At 37.7% G+C, this 25,539-nt stretch overlaps 1 protein-coding gene across 2 annotated transcripts in view; it reads right to left on the bottom strand.

Annotated features, from left to right (window-relative positions):
* The window catches only part of LOC150105647 (serine/threonine-protein kinase Nek10-like), a 268,426-nt gene that overhangs the window by 58,737 nt on the left and 184,150 nt on the right, over positions 1 to 25,539 (bottom strand). For both annotated transcript variants that reach the window (XM_090394286.1, XM_090394287.1), the window contains exon 23: positions 12,462 to 12,532. In XM_090394286.1, coding sequence (XP_090250412.1) covers positions 12,462 to 12,532 — 71 coding nt within the window. The remainder of the gene's footprint in view (positions 1 to 12,461; positions 12,533 to 25,539) is intronic.

The raw sequence follows: 25,539 nt of genomic DNA, 5'->3' as shown, positions 1-25,539 counted from the left end.
ATCATTCCACATCTTGGTTATTTCTAGTGCATGCAACACTTTTCCACACCTGTATTCACTAAAGTTATTTTCCCATTGTCATTCTTTCTTTTACTTGCTGCACAGCAAAAATTATCTCAGATTTCTGTGAACTTATGAGCACTAATTCTAGATGTCTTTTTCAGCTTATCATACTTATTATAATTAAAATTCTTACTTGATTTGTCACTCTCCCAAGTCAAAACTGCATGGAGGCAGTCATCTCATTTATAGATTCTCAGATGTTGTTACTAGATCCAGCATTCTTACACCTCAAGTCCTTTCTGTCACATGCTGATTAATTATCCATCAGTAACTCTATAAATTCTCCTTCATGTTGCATGCTTTCTGCTCTCTCTCTCTCCAGTCAATATCCTCATAGCTGAAATAACCTATAATAGGCTTTCTTGTAGCCATGAAGTTATATCTGTCTATGAAGGTCACAGTTCCTTTTCAGATTATCCCAAGTCTGTAGACATGGATAATCTGAAAAAACCAACAACTTCAAACCCAATACTTTTTTTATTTTATTAATAATATTAGCATCACAAGTGTAGTCACAATGGAACAGAAAGGTTAGCAAAACAGGTATCTGGTGCCAGGACTGTAGGAAAAAGACTCAGAGGAAGACCAAGATCTAGGTGAATTGATACGGTTAGAAGTGAGAATGAAACATAGCAGCTGACAAAATATTAGAGTCCTGAAAATAACAGACTAATTTGGAGAAAAATTACTAATATCAAGCTAGTAATTATGTAAATTTAACATGAAGTTAAGTACTGATGTGCACAGCAGAAATCTGATTGGGTACATTCATCATTTGAGATTTCTACTCTGGTTGAATTTAATTTATTTGCAACCATTAGCAACACTCCCTCACCATTCCTATCTTTCTTGAATATACTGTACCTGTCAAATTCTATTCCAGAAAAGATATTATCATCATCGGAGACCTCTACAGCGTCACTGACCCATTCAGAGAGGCTATACACTACACCCACACCAACTTTCTGTTCTCTCAAACACTAGATTCACTCACACTTTGGGCAAATTGTTCTACTCACTCGCTGCTGTGATACAAAAAATGTTCATTCTCTCACCGCGTTTATAAATTGCAAGCAAACTCAACTTCTCTGGACTCCACCTTGTCTTTCATATAACAAAAAATTCCATCACCCGATATATCCTATAACAACCTTTCAGAAGTTTATAGTCTTCTATCATGACTCCTCATTCTGTCCTCATAATTTACATCCCATAATCCTGCTATTATTTTGTAACTCTACATCCTCTCCACATCATTATCCCCCCCCTCTTTCCCCAATCCAGAAGACCAAATCTGTGTATAGTGGTGTGGTCATATCAAGGTCTAGTAAAGAGGCAAAATGACTTCATCATCCTTACATATCAATCTTCATTTCAGCACTGCAATTATCGTCTGAGTTATATTTGTAATTTTTTCTTTAACCCTTTGAACTTCAGCATCCTATCCACCATAACTCCTAAAAGATTCATATCTGAAGTGGTTTCTCCAATCATAATAGCAATGCAATACAATATGCTAATGGAAGTCTCATCATCCCAAAGTTCATAACTTTACACTTTGTACATTGAATAGATAACCATTCCCACAGGTCCAGCCTATTACAAATTATTCTTTAAGTGTCACATGTCAGTAGTATTCCTGATTGCTCTGTCTATCTTTGCATTATTAGCAAACAACTGAGCATCTTCTGTCAGGTCATTTCCAATATCATTAATGTATAAATTGAACAATGGTCCAAGAACTTGGGTTCCACCACTGGGCCACCTTAAATCTAGCAGATTTTTAATACCCCCTTCCAAAAATAATAACTTTCTCCTAACTGTTCATCAGCCATCCACTTATCCAAGTCAATAATTTATATTTCAATCCTATATCCTCCAATTTATGCAACTTCCTTTCATGTTGTATCCTGTCAAATACTTAGCAAAGTCAAACAGTACCATAGTGCATCCATTCTTCTGTTTATCCAACTCAGCCATAATGTTATAATAAAACATGAGCAAAGAGTTCAGACATGACCTCCTTTTAGTAAACCCATGCTGGTGCAAAGAGTATAGCTTGTTTGTCAACACATTTCTGTATATGAGTTTACTAGCTTCTCTAAAATCTTCACCACTACTCCATGGATACTGATAAGTCAGTAGTTGGACACCAGTTTTTTGCTTTACCCTAGTACAATGGGACTATCTACATTCTTTCCATTCCTGTGAAATCTTTTCTGGGCTGAGCTAAGCCTCAAATTATATAACCATTTCTAGGGCCTAATCAGTTCGGCTGAACATTTCTTTACCATATTGCTGATATCCCACCTGTTCCTATTGTCAAATTCTTATCCAGGTTATGCAACAGCTACAGAATCTCCTTCTCATGCACCACTATCTCTTCATCCATTGCCGGCCTGGTTGGCCAAGTGGGTAGCATATCCGGTCTCCAGCCAAAAGGCTGCAGGTTCGAATCCCACCGTGGGCATGGATGTTTGTGATTGGATGTGAAAATAATAATGGTGAACAGTAGATGGCATTGGTGTAGATGCAGTTTGTGGATGAGGTTGAGTGGTGGAGACAGAGAGTTGTGGAGTAGGTGCCCTCCCTCGATGAGTCTTAGGACTCCCTGGAGGTGTCAAATAATAATAATAATTGTAGTGGTAGCACAGTGCAGCATGTTGTATACATCAGACTAATTTGCATCAATAATGAATGAGCACTCATTATTTCAATAATCACATCTGCTTCTGACAAAAGTGCACTGTCTGAATACAGTTAAATTATTCTTTCGCAGTCATGTGTAACGATAAAATTCTTTTGGGTTACTTTCAGCCTGCATTGCCAACTGAGGGACATGAGAGAGGATACCATCATGACCAGAGATTTTTTGGTATCTAACTATTCAAATACTTCTCAACTTCTTGATGAAATACAAGGTGATGCATGTGGTGCCTAGGTCATCTATGTGAAGCAGGAGAAGATTGATGCCAGAAGGCCAGTTTTGTATAATGGCCTTGGCAAGTGATAAGAAGATTATTATTATTATTATTATTATTATTGTTCCGGGAAACTCCAAGGAGTCGACAGACTCATCGAGGGAGGCCCTAACATCATGTCAAGAACAACTATTCAACATTCACACAGTATCTATCATATCTTGCCTTGAACTCATTCACGGTCGTAGCACCCACAACAGACTCTGGAAGCTTATTCCACTCATTCACCACTCTCCAAGTAAAAAACCTAGCTCTAACACCCTTGTCAACCACGCTCTTGCCCAGCTTCCATGCATGGCCCCTAGTCCTCCCACGACCAGTCATATTTTCAAAAATATCTTCTGGATCAATCTTATAAAAACCCTTCAGTAATTTGAATGTCTCAATCATATCACCCCTCCTTCGCCTATCGTCCAATTTCTGCAACCCACAAATCCTCAACCTATTCTCATAAGGTTCATTCCACAGACCTGCTATCATCTTGGTCACTCATCTCTGGACCCTCTCCACTTCCTCCCCCATCACGAAGAAACCCTGGTGCCCATAACTGGGCACAGAAGTCCAGATGGGGTCTTATCAAGGCTCGATACAGAGGAACAACAACTTGTTTGTCTCTGCATGTTAAAGTATTTTTCATAAGCCAAGTGATTTGGTGAGCTGTTTTAGTCACTTTCGCAATGTGCCCCCTAAACTTCAACTCCCTATCCACCAGCACTCCCAAATCCCTGGCCTCATCAATCTCCTGGAGTACGGTTCCACCAATGCGATATACTGCTGCTATTCTTTTCACCCCAAAGTGCATAACCTTACACTTTGCCACATTAAACTGACATCCATTTTTCCTAGCCCAGTTCTCCAAACTATCCAAATCATCCTGTAAAATTTTGACATCCTGTGCACTCACAATTGCTCTACCCAACTTTGCATCATCAGCAAACAAGTGTACACTTCCTTTCAAATCCTTTCCAATATCATTGATGAACAAATTGAAAAGCAGTGGTCCAAGAACAGAGCCCTGCGGCACTCCACTAGTCACAAGACGTCTTTTTGACTCCACTCCTGAATAAACCACTCTCTGGTATCTCTCCTTCAACCACCCTCCTATCCATCTTACCAACCCTATATCTATCCCCATCTGCTCCAGTTTACTGATTAGGGTTCCATGTGGTATCCTGTCAAAGGCCTTGGCTAGGTCCAGTAGTATCACTGTAAACCCATTTCCCCTATCCAGTTCAGCCGTCACTGTGTTATAAAATGTGAGCAAGTTAATGAGGCATGATCTACCCTTCACAAAACCATGTTGTCCCCCATACAATATCCCATTTTCATCTATCCAATCCTGTATTCTTTTCTTGACTAATTTCTCTAAGACCTTGACAATGATTCCTGATATGCTAATCGGTCGGTAATTTACAACAGCAGTCTTGGAACCACCTTTATGCAGTGGAACTATTTTCCTCTCCTTCCACCCGCTCGGGACTAACCCAGACCCGAGACTCAAATTAAACAAAATGGTCAAGGGTACTGACAATTCTTTAGCTGCTTCTCGTACTACACGAGCTGGTATACCATCCAATCCCACAGATGTATTGACATTGAGGTTATGCAATAGACTACTCACCTCCACTTCATTCACCGCAATTCTCGTATAATCTACTGGTTTATTCGTTTCTGCAATGTCACCAGCTGGATGATATATTCTTGCAAAGTGCTCACTCAGTAACTCAGCTATCTCAACTGATTCAGTTACCTCCCTACCACCGGCATTCTTTAAAATCATTCTGCCATGTACATTTTTCCTTTTACTTGCTACATATCTAAAAAACTGTTTAGGATTCACTTTAGCCTGCATGGCCAATGTTCTTTCGTACTCCTTTTTTGCTTTTCTTACCACACTCGTCACCCTTCTGGCCTGCGCTTTATACCGTTCATGTGCCTGTCGGTCACCTTTCTCCTTAAATTCCCTCCATAGTTGTTTCTTTTTTTGCAGCTCAAGCTTAATGGTGTTATTCATCCATTTAACCCCTACTTGATTTATTATTCGGACTCTAGGTATACAGTCAGCCATTGCTTCATGCAAGCACTTCTTAACTACCTCCCATGCACTATCAACTTCTAGTCCTTGCAGTTGTACATGTCATGGCACTGAACCGATCAAACTCCTAAGCTTGTCATACTTTCCAGCCCGATAATTCCACATGTACCCTGTCTTAATTGAAAATTCTATACCTTTAGCCACCTCCCAAGTCAAGACCCTATGATCACTCTCACCGATTGGTGGCAATGTGGTCATATTTGTTACAGCCAAATCCTCAGATGTAATTACTAGGTCAAGCACTCTCTGACCCCTAGTATTTTCCATTACATGCTGTCGCAGATAGTTATCCCTTAATAACCACATAAAATCCAATTCCTTCCTCCCGTGTATCCTCTCCTCACTCCAATCAATGCGACCATAGTTGAAATCTCCCATAATAATCACCCTCCTTCCACTCATTTCTTCTAGTTGCTTGTGCATACTGTCACCACCATCTTTTCCATCACCTGGTCTATAGCAGCACCCAATTGTATATTTAATTCTGCTAGCCACAATCTCACACCAAATGGCCTCAAATGTGCTCTTTTCTCTATCCTGCAATTCAACTTCTATTCTCCTTGGCTGGAGCTCATCAGCTATCATCAACAATACTCCTCCCCCCATTTTATTCTCTCTGTCATTCCTGAACACACTATACCCATCACATTCAATCCCACTAGCTATATCATCTACAGTCAGCCATGTTTCACTAATACCAATAACCTGTGGTCTGGAAGTGCCAACCACGGCCAAAAACTCTTCCTTCTTGTTCCTAATACTCCTAGTATTAGTGTACATGAATTTAAGAACCCCATTTGCCCCAGCCCTACCTTGATGCCTTATACTAACCATCCCACTCTGGTTTGTTGTCCTTATTTGCTCTAGCATATTATATTCATTCACACATTCAACTGCCTCCCTAAGGACTGTATATCTACTCCCCCCCCTTAACAAATCTAGTTTCCCTGAATTTGCACATCCACTACATTCAGCAACATTTTCTCAAGTCTTCTTACACCGTAACCATTCAAATGCAAGCCATCCATCTTATATAGATCCTTTCGTCCATCAAACTCACTCCACACGTCCACAAATTCCACACCACTCGTCATACATAACCCACGCATTAAGTCATTCGCAATTATGGCCCTCCTTTTAAGCATTTCACTGTCATACCGTGGCAAAAGACTACTCATTCTAACTCTCTCACTCTTTTCTTTTGCTACCTCAAACAATTCATTCAGGTCTTCTATCATTTCCATTTTATCTCCTTTCAAATCATTCGTACCTGCCACAACAATCATTTCTTTCACCCTTTCCTTTTGCTCTCTAATAGATTCAGTTACATCCTTTATGGTCGCACCAGGTTGGTACGATTTTGTCAAATCCTCTACTAACACACCTCGTACTAACGAGTCTCCATACAGCACTCTATCCTTCATTTTGTTCATGTTCACATTCATACGCCTATTTTTCCTGTCATACCTTTTATAATTGGTTGATTCATTCAGTCGACTTTTGTTCATGCACTCTAGTTGCTGTTTTGCCCATTCTATCGCACCATTCAACAACGCGATCTCACTCAATGCATCTATCTCATCTTTTTTATTCTCTGAGAAACCATTAATACTATCATTCACACTCTCATAATTCTCATGTACAACCTTGCTGTTTCTTGTCATATCGCTATTTTCTTCATTCTGAAGTTTGACAAAAATATCACACTCACGATCCGAAATACACTTCAATTCCTCATTCTCCCTACATTTTCTACATACATTCAATCCTTTATTATCATCTATCCACACTCCGACCGCACTCCGCAAAGCATACATTTTACAGCTAGTACACTGACTAATTTCTTTTAAACTACCGTTCTTTGATAAAGATGGCGAACCATCATTACTGGCCGCCATTTTCCTTCGTACAGGCGCCATAATTATTGCAACGTGTTTTATCAAATAATAAGTTATAACACACCAAAAACACACAAACAGACGCGCTAAAATACGCAAGGCAAACAAAACTACGCAATATTAAGTAAGTTTTATCAACGATAACTGAAAATAATACTTATCTTATCAGGAGCTTGCACGAACACTACACACTACCAAGATAAGATGTTCATTTTAACAAGAGGTAAGTTGCTTGCATTTAGCCCTTTCAAAGTCCAAATTGAATTAATTAATTTGTTTTTGTGTTTATTTATTTATTTATTTTTTTTGCGGCTGTTGTAAATTTCAATGTAGGATGAGATTGAGGATTATCTATGAAGCTAACTACGATACTGAATTTTTTGCTTGGACTGTATTGTTGTAAAACCAAGGCTTACACCATGGGTGGTGAATATGAATAAAATGGAGAATGAAAACTTTGGATTCCAACAAAAATTATTTCAGAAAAAATTCGTGGTGCCATTGCAGTGCCAAAGGACACAAGGCTAAGAGTGGCATTCATTAATAACTGAAACTCGCATAGGATTATGATCTGAATTTTCAAGTATGTTAGAAGGGTGGTGGTGGTGAGCGTTATCTGGAATTGTGCGCAAATGGATGTCCAAAACTGGGTCACTTTTACAGCAAATATTTTGACACAGCATCCAACTTGGTTATGGAAATGAAAAAACATAAGCCAGTTGCAGGTTGTAGACATTAAAATGGTAGCTGGATTGCAGAAAATTGAGCTTTAGTGATATAAAAAAAGTCAAAAAAGATGAAAGGGATTTTCAGAATTTGGAGAACAACAGAAAAAGAAAAGTAAATAATAATATTTGGTTAACCGATCAAGTGTTGATCAATTTTATTATTAACTGAACCAACTAGTTTCGCCACACTTATCTGTTGGCATCTTCAGGGCACTTACATATAGGTTTAAACACTCTCATAATTATGCATAACTGCAAAACTGACAAGAATAAAAACTGACTAGAATAATTACAAATAAAATAGTATCGAACGTGAGTGAAACACGTATCGCGTGTACAAGATCAGCTAGCTGTTGCTGAGGTACTTTCTGTAGTTTGTATTAAAGTTCATTTCTTCCGTTTTTAAGGTTCTGATTAGGGTTTTCCATATCTCTGGGAGTATTAGGCCTTGATTTCTGTTAAGGTTCACAGTAGAACGGGCGACTGTGGCTGCTTCTTTGAAAATTCTTGAATGGTAATCTTCCTCTAAGTAAGGGGAACAGCTTTTGTCCCACTCGATGACATGGTTAGTTGTGGAGAAATGAGACGATAGGCCAGAAATGTCCTGTCTGTTGTTTTTGACATAGCCAATGTGCTCCTTTTGCCTGATTTCGAGGCTTCTCGAAGTCTGTCCGATGTAATTAGAGCCACATGAGCATGGAATATTATAAACTCCAGCATATTTATAGAAAGGATGGTTGTCTTTTGGAGATCTTAGTAGTTTACGAATAGATTCTATAGGTTTAAATGTTACTCTTATTTTGTGTTGTTTGAGGAGATTGGCGAGCTTGTTGGAGATGCCACTTACAAACGGAATTGCAATCGTTTTTATATATTGAATCTCTTCTTGTTCTCTTTGTGGTGGTTCAGTGAAAAGGATTTTATTGACTAGTCTTCTTGGATAGCCGTTCAAGTACAGATTGTTGGAAATAAATTTTAACTCATCTTGAAGGGTCTTGTTGTCCGTTGTGATGCAAATAGTTCTTTTCTTTAACATGTGTATAATGCTGAGTTTATGTGATATGTGGTGAGAGGAGTTAAAATGTAGGTAGCGACCTGTATTGGTCGGTTTTCTGTACACTGATAGATTTATACTGCCATCAGTTTGTTTTTTGATTAAGATGTCTAAAAACGGAAGTTGTTTTTCTCTTTCAAGTTCCAGAGTGAATTTAATAGAATGATGGAAAGCGTTGATCTTTTTGAGAAAATCATATATGTCATCTTTGTTATTGTTCCATATGATGAAGATATCGTCCACATATCTAAACCAAATTTTAGGTCTAGGAAAAATTTGTGATAAGATTTTGTTTTCTAAGTCTTCCATAAAGAGGTCAGCACATTCACTCACGTTCGATACTATTTTATTTGTAATTATTCTAGTCAGTTTTTATTCTTGTCAGTTTTGCAGTTACGCATAATTATGAGAGTGTTTAAACCTATATGTAAGTGCCCTGAAGATGCCAACAGATAAGTGTGGCGAAACTAGTTGGTTCAGTTAATAATAAAATTGATCGGCACTTGATCGGTTAACCAAATATTATTATTTACTAATTTATGATCAAGAAAATAACCTTCATGAAGAAAAAGAAAAGCTCCCTTTTAACAAATTCCAGTCATCTATCCAGTTAGAATCCAATAGGAACTTTATGGAATACTGCTCCCACATTCAGTCATGTATCCCCTAAACTACATAAAAGAGCCAAACTTTATTCTTCAGAGAACAATCACTGATATGACATCTTACTGATGCACTCTACTCACAAAAACACAGAAATTCTCAACAGCAAATCTTTACTCTTATAAATTATTTCTTTGATCTCTATGATCTGGTATGAATGCTTAGACATTATCACATGTTGATGTTTAAAAGAGAAACATCTAGAGATAATAATTAACTAAATTTATTTAGCTAATTAAATTATTATGCCAATATTTTGCCTTAGTTGCCAAGGCATTCATGGGCATAAAGAAATATGCTGAGCACATGCACACCAAAAGGAAAGGAAACACAAACTGGTTGTGAAAGGCACAAATCTAGTCTTAACTAGTGCCCTCTATGGGTACAGTGATAGAATCATGCTGAAGGTCTCCAAGATTTTTGGTAAAGTGAAGCAGCTGAATTTGTTAAGATATGGTGAATGTTGTAGTTCTTGGGTGGATTCTAGAAGTAGTATTTCAAAGACACAGTTCCATTATTTGCATTGCAGCCATTCTTGGGTAACAGACTATGCCATGGATATAGATCTATATCCATAGCATGAATTCAGTGATTTGAATCCTTTTTGATATAGATGGATATAGTGCAATCTGTATCCATCACCATACAAATGGCTACAGTGACATGTATACATCACTGCAACCACAGACGGGCACAAAGAACTGCAGAATCTCACCTTTCACACTCAGTCTATGTTTGCTTTCCTGTTAGTGTGTCTGCATACACAGGCTTAGTGTATTTCTGCCCATGATGATGCCTTAGTGACCAAGGTGAAATATTGGTGTAATAATTTAATTAGCTAAATAAATTTAGTTAGTTAATAATTATTATCTCTAAGCATGAGTTATATATACAGGGTGTTCGGGATAAATTTGACAGTTTCGTAAGGAAAAAGAAAATCTTCTTTGTATCTATTAAATTTAATGAATTGACAAAAAACATTACAGGCAGAGTTAATTACAATACTATCAACAAGATTTACTCAAAATAACCACCATTAGCATCGATCACAGCTTCAATTCTGCTTCGGAACCTCGAACAAGCTGATGCTACAGTCTCCCTGGGAAGGGCCGCAAAAACTGTTTTAATTTTATCCATTAACTGGGCTTTTGTATTACTGGAAGTGCGATTGGTGTCTTTTTCAACTGCGCCCCATACAAAATAATCCATGGGGTTAAGGTCTGGGGAGTTTGGAGGCCAAACATTTGGACTGGTGAAGTCGTAGAAATTTTCAGACAACCATTTTTGACTTTTCCCAGAGGTGTGGCAAGGGGCCGAATCCTGCTGCCATACATACGGCCTACCATTGGCTACCCTTGTTATCCAGGGCTTGACTACAGTTAGCAACTCCACGAACAAAGCCCGAATTCCAATGCCAGGGTTCTTCAACACCTGTTCCTGCAGATTTGCGAGGAATTCTGCTGTACGAACGCAATCAGATCGTCTGCTAGGGATCTTTCTTCTTGCTACATCCTCGTAGTCACCATTGCAAGTCTCTAGTTCATGCCTGATTGTTTTTACTGTATTCAGGGAGCATTGGGCAGCAGTCGTAATATCCTTATTTTGATGGCGGGCACGAATCATCATGATACAAGTTATTCTCTTCCATGATTCAGGTGGGTTCCAGCTATCCATCCTTTCTGACATCTTGTATATGAATGAAGAAGGGTCCAAACTTTTAAATGAAGAGAAGTGTGTGTTAATACATGTAACTTACGGAAAAATATAATTAATTATAAATATGTCAAATTTATCCCGAACACCCTGTATAACATATGTAGAAAGTATTTTACGTTGGTTATAATAAATGTTAAAGATGCCAAGCTATTTTAAACCTGGTTTTACTCCATTTCCCAAGTAAGCAAACAGACAAATAAGTCAAGTTTGTGCCTGCACGTATTGCAAGTCTAGCTGACCCTCAAAGTAGTGCAAGTCAAGGCAACTCATGGTAAAGGTAGAATAAGCTCTGATCACTATATATATAAGGGAAATTACATTTCTTTAACATGTTTTCACTTTAAGATATTATTCAGAATATAGTCATACCCAGACTTACGCGAATCCGGAGTTACGCGGTTTCTTATATGTACGTATTCCCGCCCCGCTTCACGCCTCACCACTACTCGCATCTTTCAGGTGCCGGCCACATTTGCCAGTGTCGCACATGCTTTGAACAAGCACTGATGTGTTTCACGTGGTCTCCATTCATACACGATTTTTATAGTCTACAAACCTTGCGATTGTTTAATGTAATGTTCTTGATAAAAATTTTATCACATAAAAAATAATAATGTCATCCAAAAGAAGCAAGTCCGATTCGTCTACAGCTGGCAAGAAAAGAAAAACATTGACTTTGGAAACAAAACTCAACATTATTAAGGATTTTGAAGGCGGAATGAAAATTTGTGAGCTAGCAAAGAAGTTCGATTTACAGGAATCCACAGTAAGAACAATCATAAAAGAAAGGTTTACAGATTTTGGAGGACATAGATTCTAACGAGGAACGAATTGTAGCCACAAGGCAAGGAATAAAAAAATCATTTGCTTGCTATGAAGAAATTTTGCGTGACAAGAAAAAGACATTATGCCGTCAGACAAATCTATTATATTTTATGAAACCATCGACATCGAAATAACTTTCTTTTTTTTTTTTATGTACGAAAAACTACAATTATGATTATATTTCTTAAAAAATATAGGTGTTTTTGTAAACCTTTGGTCCCAATTGTATATATAAATTACATGCAAAATTATACCCCGAGTTACGCGAATTTGACTTACGCGCTTTTTGTTGGTCCCACCTACTGCGTAACTTTGGGGTTTTACTGTATATATTTTGTTAAGTGAGGAGTTATTGGATACATAGATGCATTATAAAACATAAGCAAAAACAAAAAGTGAAATCACAAATATCAAGAAAATAGCAAAAATCAGTTATACCTGCTGATAATTTTCAACAACTTGGGTGAATATTTTTCTTTTGAAAGTAATTTATATGACCCTTCAACAATCTAAAAGAAAGAAATATAAAAGCAAAACATTACATAATCAAAATATTACAATTATGTAAAGGATTTGTAAACTCTGTGCTATTATGACTCCCCGAAAATAAATTCATGCAATACCCTTTTAAAGGTTTTATAATTAATCCTTCCCTCAATCATTGAAAAAATAAGCAAGACCAATTAGAAATAAATCCCTAAAATAAAATTGCATGAATTACAATAGAGAAAAAAACTGCTTAATTAAATTCAAATAAGTTAAAAAAAAACTACAAATGCTCAGTCTGTATATTTTAAATATACGGATTTAATATTTATACTAGATTTAATATTTTAAACATAGAAATCTGTGATCCCTTTTAAGTTGTTCAAAACAAAGAACAAGAAAAAAAAAGTTCCATTTTAAAATATTTTCACTGCAGTGCTGCGATCGCAATGGTGGCATGCGTGCTGAGTTTGTTGATTCCTTAGCAAGGCATTGGTGCCATTTTCAGACATTCTCGCAGTGCATACACTTCTTGGTGTGTTTATAATGTCTAAGAAAATCGAATCACTTGCCGCATGTGAAATTAGGTCACTTATCTGTTTCTTGAATGTGAGGAACATTAAAGCAGCTGAAATTCAAAGGCAAATTATTGAGATTTATGGAGAAAATGCAACGAGTGATTCAATGGTACGACGATGGGTGAGACTTTTTAATGAAGGAAGGACAGGTGTGCATGATGATGAACGCAGTGGGCAACCATCTTTAGTGACTGAAGATGGTCGTCGATTTTGTGCATTCAGTTGAAGAGAAGATTCGACAGAATAGGGGGTTCACTATGACTTCACTCTTGCTGCAATTTCCAGAAGTTTCACGTTCATGTCTTCATGAAATTGTGTCGGAGAAACTGAATTATCAGAAATTGTATTATCTACTCAGCTTTCCTGAGCAGACTTGTCACCGGGGACGCAACTTGGGTGTTGCACGCAACTCCTGAATCCAAACAACAGTCCATGGAGTGGAGGCACACCTCATCACCAGTCAAGACGAAATTGAAGACAACGGTTTCCACTCAGAAGATCACGTGCACTGTGTTTTGGAACAGACAATGAATTTTGCTGGTAGACTTCTCGGATCAAGGCTCCACAATCAACGCAAGTATATACTGACAAACCCTTAAGAAACTGTATTGTGTGATTCAGAATAAACAACATGACATGCTTACCAAGGGCATTGTTTTGATTCGTGATAACGCCTGCCCACACATGGGCAGCGTAACACAACAACTTCTCGCCACCTTCGGCTGGGAACAATTCCATCATCCCCCATATAGTCCTGACCTCGCGCCAAGTGACTTTCACCTGTTCAAACATCTGAACAGGTGAAACTCTGAACATCTCTCCTTGGTGGCCGGCACTTTCAAGACGATGACGACGAGGTCAAAGAAGCAGTCAATACGTGGTTTGCATCACAGGCGGCAACCTTCTATGATGAAGATATACAACTCTTGGTGCCCCGTTATGATAAGTGCCTGAACAATGGCAGAAATTATGTAGAAAAGTAGTGAAAGATGTCTACTTTAATTTCCAATAAAGTTTTTTTTGTGTCTCTGACAGCCCATTGGAACTTACTTTCTGGACGTCCCTCGTATATTATCTTTGCCAGACATTTGAAAAACTGATAAAGGCAGTCGATGTGGAAGATAGCTCAGAGATCCAACAATTTTGGCAAAAATTCAGCTTTCTGAATGCTGTTAAAACCATTAGAGATGTCTGGAATGAGATCACCTAATCTAACCTGAAGGTATTTTAAAATCAACTCTGCTCATAGTTAATTGAGAACTTTGAAGGTTTTTAGTCTTTTTTGTAAAAGGTAACAATGATTTTGGCTGAAGTAGCAAACTGGTTGATTGTAGAGGTCTTTATTGAAGATATAACAAATTGCTTAACTCACATAAAAAGGAGGTATCATTGAGGAAGGAAGTCATCAAAATTGGTAGAGCAAGAAACTATCAAAGAAGAAAAAGAAATCGAAGAACCTCCTACACTATATTTACATTATAAATATTAACAGCGGCTTTTGAAAAAAAATTGACTCTGGTCTAAAAAATATGGACACTTAGATTTTAAAAATTAGTAAACTATGATCCAAATTTTGAACAGAGCTTGAATGTCTTAACCACACACACACACACACACACACACACAGAATGTCATGTCATACTATTTGGAAAAATCACAAAAAGAAAAGACTCCTTAGGTTCAGAAAAAAAATATATGCAGATTTTATTCTAAGAAGCTCATCTCATCTCATCTTCATCTCATCTTCCTTATACCCTCTTTTACCTTGCGGTGTCGAGGGTCCATTGATCATCGGACCTCACTCCGTTTACAGGATAAGGTGGTCAGCCTTATGCCCCGGTGTATCCTATGGCCTGTAGTGTTGAGTTCTCAAGGCCAGTTTGCCTGCTTTCCAGGATGAAAAACCCCAGAATAAACTGGGGAAAAAACTCTGCTGTCCATGCCCAAGACTGGCTAACTTGGCTATGGCTGAGGAAGATCCTTCAGCTCCTCACGTCACCGACGGGAATCGAACCTAGGACACTCCTTCCCCAGGCATATGGTTGCGAAGCACATAGCCACTAGGCTAACCGCGCGGACTTTCTAAGAAGCTCTAAACAGTAAATCTTATAACATTGTCACTTTCACATAATTAAATAAATGTATTTCTTTATCATTCATTATTTAAGTGCTGTATTTTAGTTTGGTGGCAATTTCAGTTTGGTATCATATAGTTCCATATTTCCAAGAACATAACTTCAGTTCACAACATTGAGCCTATGGACAAATAGTTTGATTTATGATGATGCATTTAACAATGGTTTCCCAGGAATCAATTAGGTTGTAAAAAAGGAGGGATCTATTGTGTGGGTGCTTGGGGTGCTCCAGAAGTAACAGAGCAGTCAGAGAATCCACATTTAAGCAGAAAATTTTATTAGCAGAACATCATATTTAGACACACAGCACAACAGAGGCTAGATACAAAAAATGTCTCCAAAGTTATCAAATAACGAAATTGTAGTGACTACTGTTCTAGCAACTGCCATATGACTTCTGGTCTACCCTATATATAACAAACATATTATAACTGACTGTTTTTGCTTTATGATGAGAACTGCATTCCAATGATCTCAACACAAGTCAGAAATCACTACATGAACAATAAGAATATGTTGACAGTTAACATGCCTGAATGCTAAAATATGTAGGTCTATTTCCCTATATTTTTTAACAATTTCATTCTTTGTTATAGTACAATAATATAATGTACAAATTAAAAAAAACATAAAATTACTGTATAGTAATAAATAATGAAACATGAATACACAGTACTTATGTGCACTTACATAAGCACAGTGAAATAATCAGTTGGAAACACATGGAGTAAGAGCAATTCTTCAAAACTGTTGTTATATTAATTGGGCAATTCATTGGAGGAGACAGGCAAGCCTAGATCATGAACAACAAATGTTTCATTATTTTTACAGCTACATGTAGATAACAGTTGAAAAATTATTTAACATAGATTAACTACAAAGATTTCTATCCATGTATTGTGAATCATCATCAGTGTAATATAGCTGGAAATTAAAAAATTAAACAATCAAGGTGTATGCAGAATAGAATCTCTTCTTATATGCAGTTGTGAGACAGCCAGGTAAAAAAAATAACTGATACTATTAGGATCAAAGGAAGAGAGAGTGTGTATGTGTGTGTGTGTGTGTGATTTAAAAAAAAAAAAGAAAAGAAAAAAAGCATGTGAGTGTATGAGATAAAAACTTATATAATTAAACAATATAGTTCTTAATTTCCCAGAATTTTGGTATGGAGAGTTCATCATTAAGTTTGAGATCTGAACAATGCAAAAGTACTTCAGAATTATCTTTAAAAAGACACTCACTATCCCTCACAAAAATATGGCATTATTAAATGCCTTCTTTCAAGAGTTCATATTATCTGTTCTTTTTCTGATCTATTTCAAAAGAAATTTCTAAAATCAAAGAAACAGCATTCTCAGTGATTATAACTCCAAAACAACAGAGAAGATTATCAACCATTTTTTCTCCATTAAAGAGAAGATCCACATAGAATCACCATCCCTAAATCAAAGGCATTTCAAAGCGCAGTTTTCATACCTTGAAGTTCGATATTTCCATAACTTCCAAGCCTGTTAAATTTAATTAGTTCCATGATATCATCTCCAAAACACAAAATGTCACCTCTGCTGCTACTGAGTAGAGGCTCTGGAGTCAATTCAGTCCCATGCAACTGCAAGTTATTCTACTTTGGGCAAACACGCCAATCTGTTTCTATATACCTTTCCGAACATCAATCATACATTACCTGTAAGAAATGTAACAAATTGAGTCTAGCAGAACATAGGATTACTAATACTAGCCATAGGATCCTTTGGAATGACACCAAATTACTACAAAGATGTTCCTATAAATATGAGCAGATCTTGAAAGAAAGAAACGGCAATTAGAGCACCTGCAAAACTCTTTCCAGAGTGAGTCTGCTAACGTAAATAAACAGCGTGGGAGAGTTTCCGAAATGAAGGAAAGAGTGTTGTATGGTGACTCGTTATTAGGAGGAGTAATAGATGGGAGTGTAACTAAATCGTACTTACCGGGTGAGAAATTTAAGGATGTAAGTGAGAGTGTTAGAGTGCAAAAACAGAGGGTGAAAGAATTAATAATTGTGGCGGGTACGAATGAATTGAAAGGTGATAAATTTTTTATGAGAGAGGACTTGAAAGTATTGTTAAAGGTAGCGAAAGAAAAGAGTGACAGAGTTAGAATGGTGAGTCTGTTACCGTGGTATGACAGAGAGGAGTTTAGAAGGAGGGCCATAATCGCAAATGACATTATGCGCTGGTTATGTGGACGGTGTGGTGTGGAATTCGTGGACGTGTGGAATGAGTTTGATGGGCGAAAGGACTTATACAAGATGGATGGCCTGCATTTGAATGGACTTGGTGTGCGGAGACTGGAAAAAGTGTTGCTGAATGAAGTGAAAATGGATGTGCAGAACCAGGGAAGCTAGAACTACCAAGGAGGGGGGGAAGTGGATATCCAGACATCAGTGAGACAGTTGAGTGTAAAAATGTATATAATGTACCTGAGCCAGCACTAAAGACAAAAAATGGGAATGGGACATTTAGAATAACGCATCAAGATAGGGGTGGGACAAAGGGATCACTGCAATTCATGTATACTAATGCCAGGAGTATTAGGAACAAGAAGGAAGAATTTTTGGCCTTGATTGGCTCTTCCTGGCCACAGGTTATTGGCAATAGTGAAACATGGCTGACGGAAGATGATATAGTTAGTGGGATAGAATGTGTAGGTTATAGTATGTTTAGGAGGGACAGAGAGAATAAAATTGGGGGAGGGGTGTTATTGATGATAGCTGATGAACTGCAGCCAAGGAGAATTGAAGTATTGCAGGATAGTGAAAGGAGCTCATTTGAGGCTATTTGGTGTGAGATTGACACTGGCAGAATAAAATATACAGTTGGGTGCTGCTATAGACCAGGTGATGGAATAGATGGTGGAGATGGTATGCATAAACAAATTGATGAAATGAGTGGAAGGAGGGTAATTATTATGGGGGATTTCAACTATGGTAACATTGATTGGAAGGAGGAGAGGACACATGTGAGGAAGGAAATGGATTTTATTCAATTATTAAGGGATAACTATCTGAAACAGCATGTAATTGAAAATACTAGGGGTGTGAGAGTGCTTGACCTGGTAATTGCATCTCAAAATTTGACTGTAATGAATATGACCATGTTGCCACCTATTCATGAGAGTGATCGTAAGGTCTTGACATGGGAGGTGGCTAAAGGTGTGGAATTTTCGATTAAGACAGGGTATATGTGGAATTACCGTGCTGGCAAGTATGACAAGCTTAGGAGATTGCTTGGATCAGTGCCATGGCATGTACAACTGTAAGGGCTGGACGTCGATAGAGCATGGGAAGTGGTCAAAGAGCATTTACAGGAGGTTATGGCTGATTGTATACCTAAGGTCCGAATAGTGAAACAAGTAGGGGTTAAATGGATAAATAACACCATTAAGCTTGAGCTACAAAAAAAGAAACAACTATGGAGGGAATTTAAAGAAAGGGGTGACCTGCAGGCACACGAACGGTATAAAGTGCAGGCTAGAAGGGTAACGAGTGTGGTAAAAACAGCAAAAGCCGATTATGAAAGGAAACTAGCTATGCAAGCAAAAGAGAATCCCAAACAGTTCTTTCAATATGCTGTAAGCAAGAAAAAAACTGTACATGGCAAAATGATTTTAAGGAATGACGATGGTAAAGAGTTCACTGAACCAGTCGATATAGTGGAGTTACTGAGCGAGCACTTTGCAAAAGTATATCATCCAGGTGGTGACGTTGAAACAATGAAGGAACCATTAGTTTATACGGGAATTGTGATGAATGAAGTGGAGGTGAATAGTCTATTACAGAACCTTAATGTGAATACATCTGTGGGACTGGATGGTATACCGGCACGGGTCTTGCATGAAGTGGCTAAGGAATTATCAGTGCCCTTGACCATGTTGTTTAATCTGAGTCTCGGGTCTGGCTTGGTCCCAAAGGCGTGGAAAGAGGGGAAAATAGTTTCACTGCATAAAGGAGGATCCAAGACTATGGTTGCAAATTACCGACCGATCAGCATATCAGGAGTCGTTGTCAAGGTCTTGGAGAAAGTAGTCAAGGGAAAAATACAGGAATGGATTGATGAAAATGAGATACTGTACAGAGGACAGCATGGCTTTGTGAAGGGTAGATCATGCCTCATTAACTTGCTCAAGTTTTATAACAAGGTGACGGCTGAACTAGATAAGCTGTTTAATCTGTTCATTAACAATATAGGGAAGGGTCTAAGTGGGACAGTTCATTTGTTTGCTGATGATGCAAAGTTGGGTAGGGCGATAGTGAATGCAGAAGATGTCAAAGTCTTGCAAGATGACTTAGATAGATTGGAGTTCTGGACTAAGGAGAATGGATGTCAATTTAATGTGACAAAATGTAAGGTTATGCATTTCGGAGTGAAAAGATTAGCAGCAGTATACCACATTGGTGGAACTGTACTCCAAGAGATTGATGAGGCCAGGGACTTGGGAGTGTTGGTGGATAGGGAGATGAAATTTAGGGGGCACATTGCAAAAGTAGCTAAATCAGCTCATTAACTCACTTGGTTGTTGAAAAATACCTTGACAAGCAGAGACAAGCAAGTTATTGTACCTCTGTACCGAGCCCTGATAAGACCTCATCTCGACTACTGTGCGCAGATTTGGTCACCTCGGTTCCTTCTTGATGGGGAGGAGGTGGAGAGGATCCAGAGGCGAGTGACTAAGATGATAGCAGGTCTATGGAATGAACAATATGAGAACAGGTTGAAGATTTGTGGGTTGCAGAAACTAGTTGATAGGCGGAAAAGGGGAGATATGATTGAAACATTCAAATTGCTAAAAGGATTCTATAGGATTAATTCAGAGGATATTTTTGAGATCAGGACTGGTGGTGGGAGAACTAGGGGACACCCATGGAAGCTGGGCAAGAGCGTGGTTAGCAGGGGTGTTAGAGCTGGGTTCTTTACTTTTAGAGTGGTAAATGAGTGGAATAAGCTGCCAGAGTCTGTTGTGGGTGCTATGACAGTGAGCGAGTTCAAGGCAAGGTATGATAGATACTGTGAGAATGTTGAACAGTTGTGTGAACATGATGTTTAGGGCCTCCCTCGATGAGTCTAAGGACTCCCTGGAGTAGCCCGTAATAATGATAATAATAATAATAATAATAATAATGATATTTTTCAAAACAGGGCTGTACACAGAGTCCAACGTCACATTTGGTGCACATATACGGGCTCTTATGATGCTTCTTCTGCTAAAGAATGGTATTGGAACAGACATAACAAGCTTGAGCTGCATTCTTCTTCTTCTCAGTAGAAGGTACAAGAGAAGGGAAATGCCTTTTTTTGAGATGCAGTGGTTGATCTCCAGGTGATGGACATCTTTCAACCTCCCTGTTGTTCTGGGGATATGGTACTTTTGAATTATTTTTATGATAAGCATGAGTTGGTAGTCTGCTAAGTTTGTTTTTTCCAAATTTTACATTATAGAGCCAGTGGGAATTTAGAATATGGTCATATCTAGAAGGTGGAAAAATAGTTTTTTGTAATAGCTAGAAAAATGTAAAGTTCTTGCTAACCGTACATTTTTTCCACTGCTTAATCGTGAAGATGGTCTATTATTTGTGGTGAAGGTATGAAACTTTTTCGTTTCGTTAGCTATTGTTGTTATTAGTTCTATGGTAAAAAATTGTACAAAAATATCTAAAGCTGAAGAATCATCAGTGATATTACCTGTGATTATTCCTGAATTACTGCTATCAAATTTATGTACACTTGGAGTAAATGCATCATCACGCCACTTGAACAATACTCGCATTCGTTTACACACGTTCGTATCGAGACTTCTGTCACTATCTTGCTCGCTTGTAACACTTACATCACCAGGATCTTCTTCGTCTGAAGTACACAATTCACTTAACTCGGACAATTCTTCTCCGGACTCATTTGTTATTAACAATTCATCAATTGATCATCAGTAAGATAACGCAGATATTTACTGGTAGATGCCATATTGTGGCATCCCTGAAATCCCACAGTCACGTGGTTTATGCATCCTGCTGCATATGATTAGTTGCACCAGTTAAAATTTTTCTCTTTAGATGTCATATAAGGACAGAAACCCAAGTCAAGTAAACTTCAATTGGTTGACAATAGATGGAGGAACCTACCCGCGAAGTTTGAATATCTTACGATGATTCTTTCCATACTAAAAAATTGTCTGAATATGGGAGGCCCGCTAACTGTACATATACGGACTCAGCAAAGTTGGCATGTATTTCCGAGCCCATAATAATATGTTCTCAGTAGTTAAAGGGTTAATCAAACTATTCTCTTCTGAATAGCATCCAGAATATTTGATATTTTTGGTGCACTACCCCAAATGTGTGGGACAATATTAGGGTTAGATAGATTTGAATTTATGCAATATTAATAGTTGTGCTGGTAAGAGGTGGAATCTTGAGCAGAAAGGTATACAAACTTTCTTTCAGGCTGGAAAAAAAAAGTATGGAAGTGATGCACTTGTGTTACGCATGGCTAGAAATATAAGTCAATCCAAGAAGCATGGGGATTTGATAATATTCAGATCTGATCTTGAAGGAGACCTGGGCATTATCAAAGCAGGAAGTAAAGAGAGAACTTTCCTGCAAGAAATAAGTGAGGACTGATTTTTCCAAGGTTATCCTTGTGGCACTATAGAATGGCAAACAAATCAGTGTTTAAGTAACATCTAGAAGCTTGGAATGACTGAACATTACACTAATGAAGAGGAATGGAGTGTACTGTTATCAGTATAACTATGGAGAAAATTTGTGGTAAAATCTCATTTATATCTATAGGAGGAAGGATATAATAAAAGTACAGTGATCTCCAGCATTTTCAGGAATTGAGAAGCTCCACAATGACATATACTGAATGACCAGAGAGAAACTGGTAAATGAATTGCAAAAGGTAGACTATAAGATGGTAGTTTGATAAAGAAACTTCTTTGCTAGATCAGGAATGGTATATGAGTAATCCATTATTTTTGAGAGAAATGAGATGAGGAGAAGGGCAACATTCCTTCTAGTTGGACCAGAAGATATGCTGGCATTCAAACTTTTCATTTCTCTTCTGATTTCTTTTAGACAAAAGATCAGATGAAGCACAGAGTAAGTCCTTAGTACTGTAGGAAGTAATTTGCAATGGTCATTTATCCAAGAGTTAGAGAAGAAAAAAAAATGATACCAGGATGTCAGCCTATGGATTATGTTATGTTACGATGGTACCATCTGGATGTGAGAGAAAGAGCATGATGGAATAACCAGGGCTGCATTTAATGAACTAGGCAAGCATGGAAGATCAGAAGGCAGAGCAGAAGGAAAAATTTGTGCCTTAGGCCTTTCCAAAGTTAGATTTGAGAATGATTTTTTGCAGCTGTCACAATCTGCTTAATAGGATTACTGTGAAGCTAGAGGTCTGGTCTCAAGCCACTTATGACATACCGAACTTTTTTTCTTGGATTGTTTTTTTATACTTGTTGAAAAACTAAATCTTGGACAGTGGTCAGGGATTTTGAGTGAAAGAAGATGAAAGCCTTCCCTTTGTCTAAAATTATTTCTGTTATACAATCAGACTAAGAATAGGGGAAAAAAAAAGAAATGGATCATACAGACCATGGAAAGCAGAAGTCATCCTCCTTTTCCACAACTGTAATGCCAAAGGACTGACTGACTGAGTGAAGTCAATCTTATGTCTTCTGTGTGGGTGTTTCATAGAAAGGGGAACCCAGACAAGTTTATGGTCTGAATTACTTGGGAGAACTGACTTTTATAGTAGATTTGGAAGGAGAACTGATTAAGAATAGGTCAAGGACATTGGTAGGATGGTAAGGATTATCTGATATTCTGGTGGGTAGATGGGCAACACATGTTATATCATTGCTAACAGCAATACTTTATCATCTCCAGTTTAATCAGCAGGAAAAGCAGTCTAAGATGTGAGCACTGATGTCTTCAAAAAGAGATAACTCAGTTGTTTAAGTATTCAAATAGCAGAAATTGAACTTTAAAACTAAATAATTAAAGAAATCTGTGCAGTTATCCAAATTTGGAGAGCAATAAAGACAATGAATGCTACAAAATGCTGAATGGATTCTAGTTTTAGTGCTCTCTGACATGGACATTAGATATGCTGAAGACATATGTACTGCCTTGTGGCTGAAGGAAACATAAGGTGCAGTTCACATAGTTGAGAAAGACAGCAGTTGTTGAGGTTCAGTTAGAAATAACCACTGTCTATCTCAACTGCAGAAAAAAAATTGGATTTTGTGAACCAAAATACATGCAGAAAAAAAATGCTTCCAGATCCACTTTATCAACATTAGGGATTTGATACCAATGTAAATTGTCATGTTCTGATGCCTATAGGGCAGCAATGAACATAATTTATGTTGGTATCAAATCCCTAATGTTGATAAAGTGGATCTGGAAGCTTTTTTTTTCTGCATGTATTTTTGTTATTTATTGTTTTTTCCTGAATATAACATTTTGTATTTATTGCTCAGAAAGATCTCACCAGTTTTTGACTTTTTTGTTTCAGTCACCCCTATTATGTCGATCTGGTACTTATCTAATTCCTCAGCTAGCTCCATTTCTTTGCCATTCAGGCGTCTTATGTTGATAGTACCTGGCAATAAGTCAGCTTTTGCTCTTAGAGAATACAGAGACAAATGTAAGAAAGCGAAACATTGTGTAAAACTAGCTAAACAAAAGTCATGGGAGGACTTTGGCAAGAACATAGAAAATAAATATCAAGAAGGTGGTAAGATATTCTGGAGGTTGTTGAAGAAGCTTAGAAATGGAGGAAAGAGCACTGTAAAAGGAGTTAGGGATGATAAAGGTGACATGAAAACAGGAGAAAAAGATATCCTTGAAGTATGGAGTAATTACTTCGAAAAATTGCTAAATGAAACAAGCAGTGATAGCACAGTGGTAAAAAACACTCAACAGGCATAAAGTCAGGAATACATATCCATACTTGAAGTAGAAAAAGCCATCAAAGGCTTGAAATGTGGAAAGGCAGCAGCAGTAGATGATATTCGACCAGAAATGCTGAAGTATGGTGGTATAAAAGTCTTACAGTGGCTGCACTGCATAGTTCAGAAAGCCTGGACAGAGGGACGAATTCCTGATGATTGAAGTAGGGCTCTAATAGTGCCCATATATAAAAAGGGAAATAACACTGAATGTGAGAATTACAGAGGTATTTCCCTACTGAGTGTTCCTGGCAAGATCTATGCAAGCATACTTGAGAAACGGTTGAGAAGAATTGTGGAAGACAAGCTTGGTGAAGAACAAGCTGGATTCAGTCCAAATAGAGGCTGTCAGGATGAGATCTTCACTTTACGACAAATAGTCGAGAAAGCATGGGAATATAACAAAGATCTGTATTTAAGTTTTGTCGATCTGGAAAAGGCATATGACAAGGTGCCAAGAGAGAAGCTATTCAATACGCTGCAGTTATATGGTGTGAATGGGGCATTATACCAAGCAATACTTAGTCTTTATTTGAGTTGTAAGTCAGCAGTCAGAATTGAAGGAAGTACAGGAAGATGGTTTAATGTTAAATCTGGTGTGAGACAAGGATGTACATTATCCCCTCTGTTATTCATTATCTATATGGATCACATTATGAAGGAAAGTGGTATTAAACATGATATCAAAATTGGAGATGTTAATGTCAGCTCTTTGCTTTATGCAGATGATGTTATACTTCTAAATAAATCTGCTACAAGTCTGCAAGATTCTCTGACTAAATTGAATAGCTGTTGTAATAATATGGTATGAAGGTCAGCAATAAAAAGACAAAGACAATGAAAATAGGCAGAATCATTGAAAATGTCAACTGTGTTGTGAATGGAGAACCTGTGGAACAAGTAAAACATTTCAGCTATTTAGGCACAATTTTTACTAAAGATGGTAAATTAAATATAGAAATAGACAACAGAATCAGCAAAGCTGGTATGGTGGGAAGTCAATTGAATAAATTCATATGGAATAAGAGAGAAATTAGTCGGAACACTAAATTAGCTGTATACAAGACAATGTTCAAACCAGTTTTAACTTATGGATCTGAGAGCTGGGTCAGAAGTAAAACACTTGACCAAAGACTAGAGACCACAGATATGAGAGTCCTGAGAAAGATTATAGGCGTGAACAGATGGCATCAATGGCAATATCATATTAAAAACGAGGATATTAGGAAAGAACTTGACATTGTCAGCATCCAGGAATGCGTTAGCAGAGCTAATCTCAGGTGGTATGATCACTTAAACAGAATGTGCAAA

This window comes from Typopeltis vanoorti, chromosome 6 (assembly GCF_054136105.1).
Source record: "Typopeltis vanoorti isolate ZY-2024b chromosome 6, IOZ_Tvanoo_1.0, whole genome shotgun sequence".
NCBI lineage: Eukaryota > Metazoa > Arthropoda > Arachnida > Uropygi > Thelyphonidae > Typopeltis > Typopeltis vanoorti.
The sequence above is the reverse complement of the archived record's forward strand: the minus strand, read 5'-3'. Positions and strand labels throughout refer to the sequence as shown.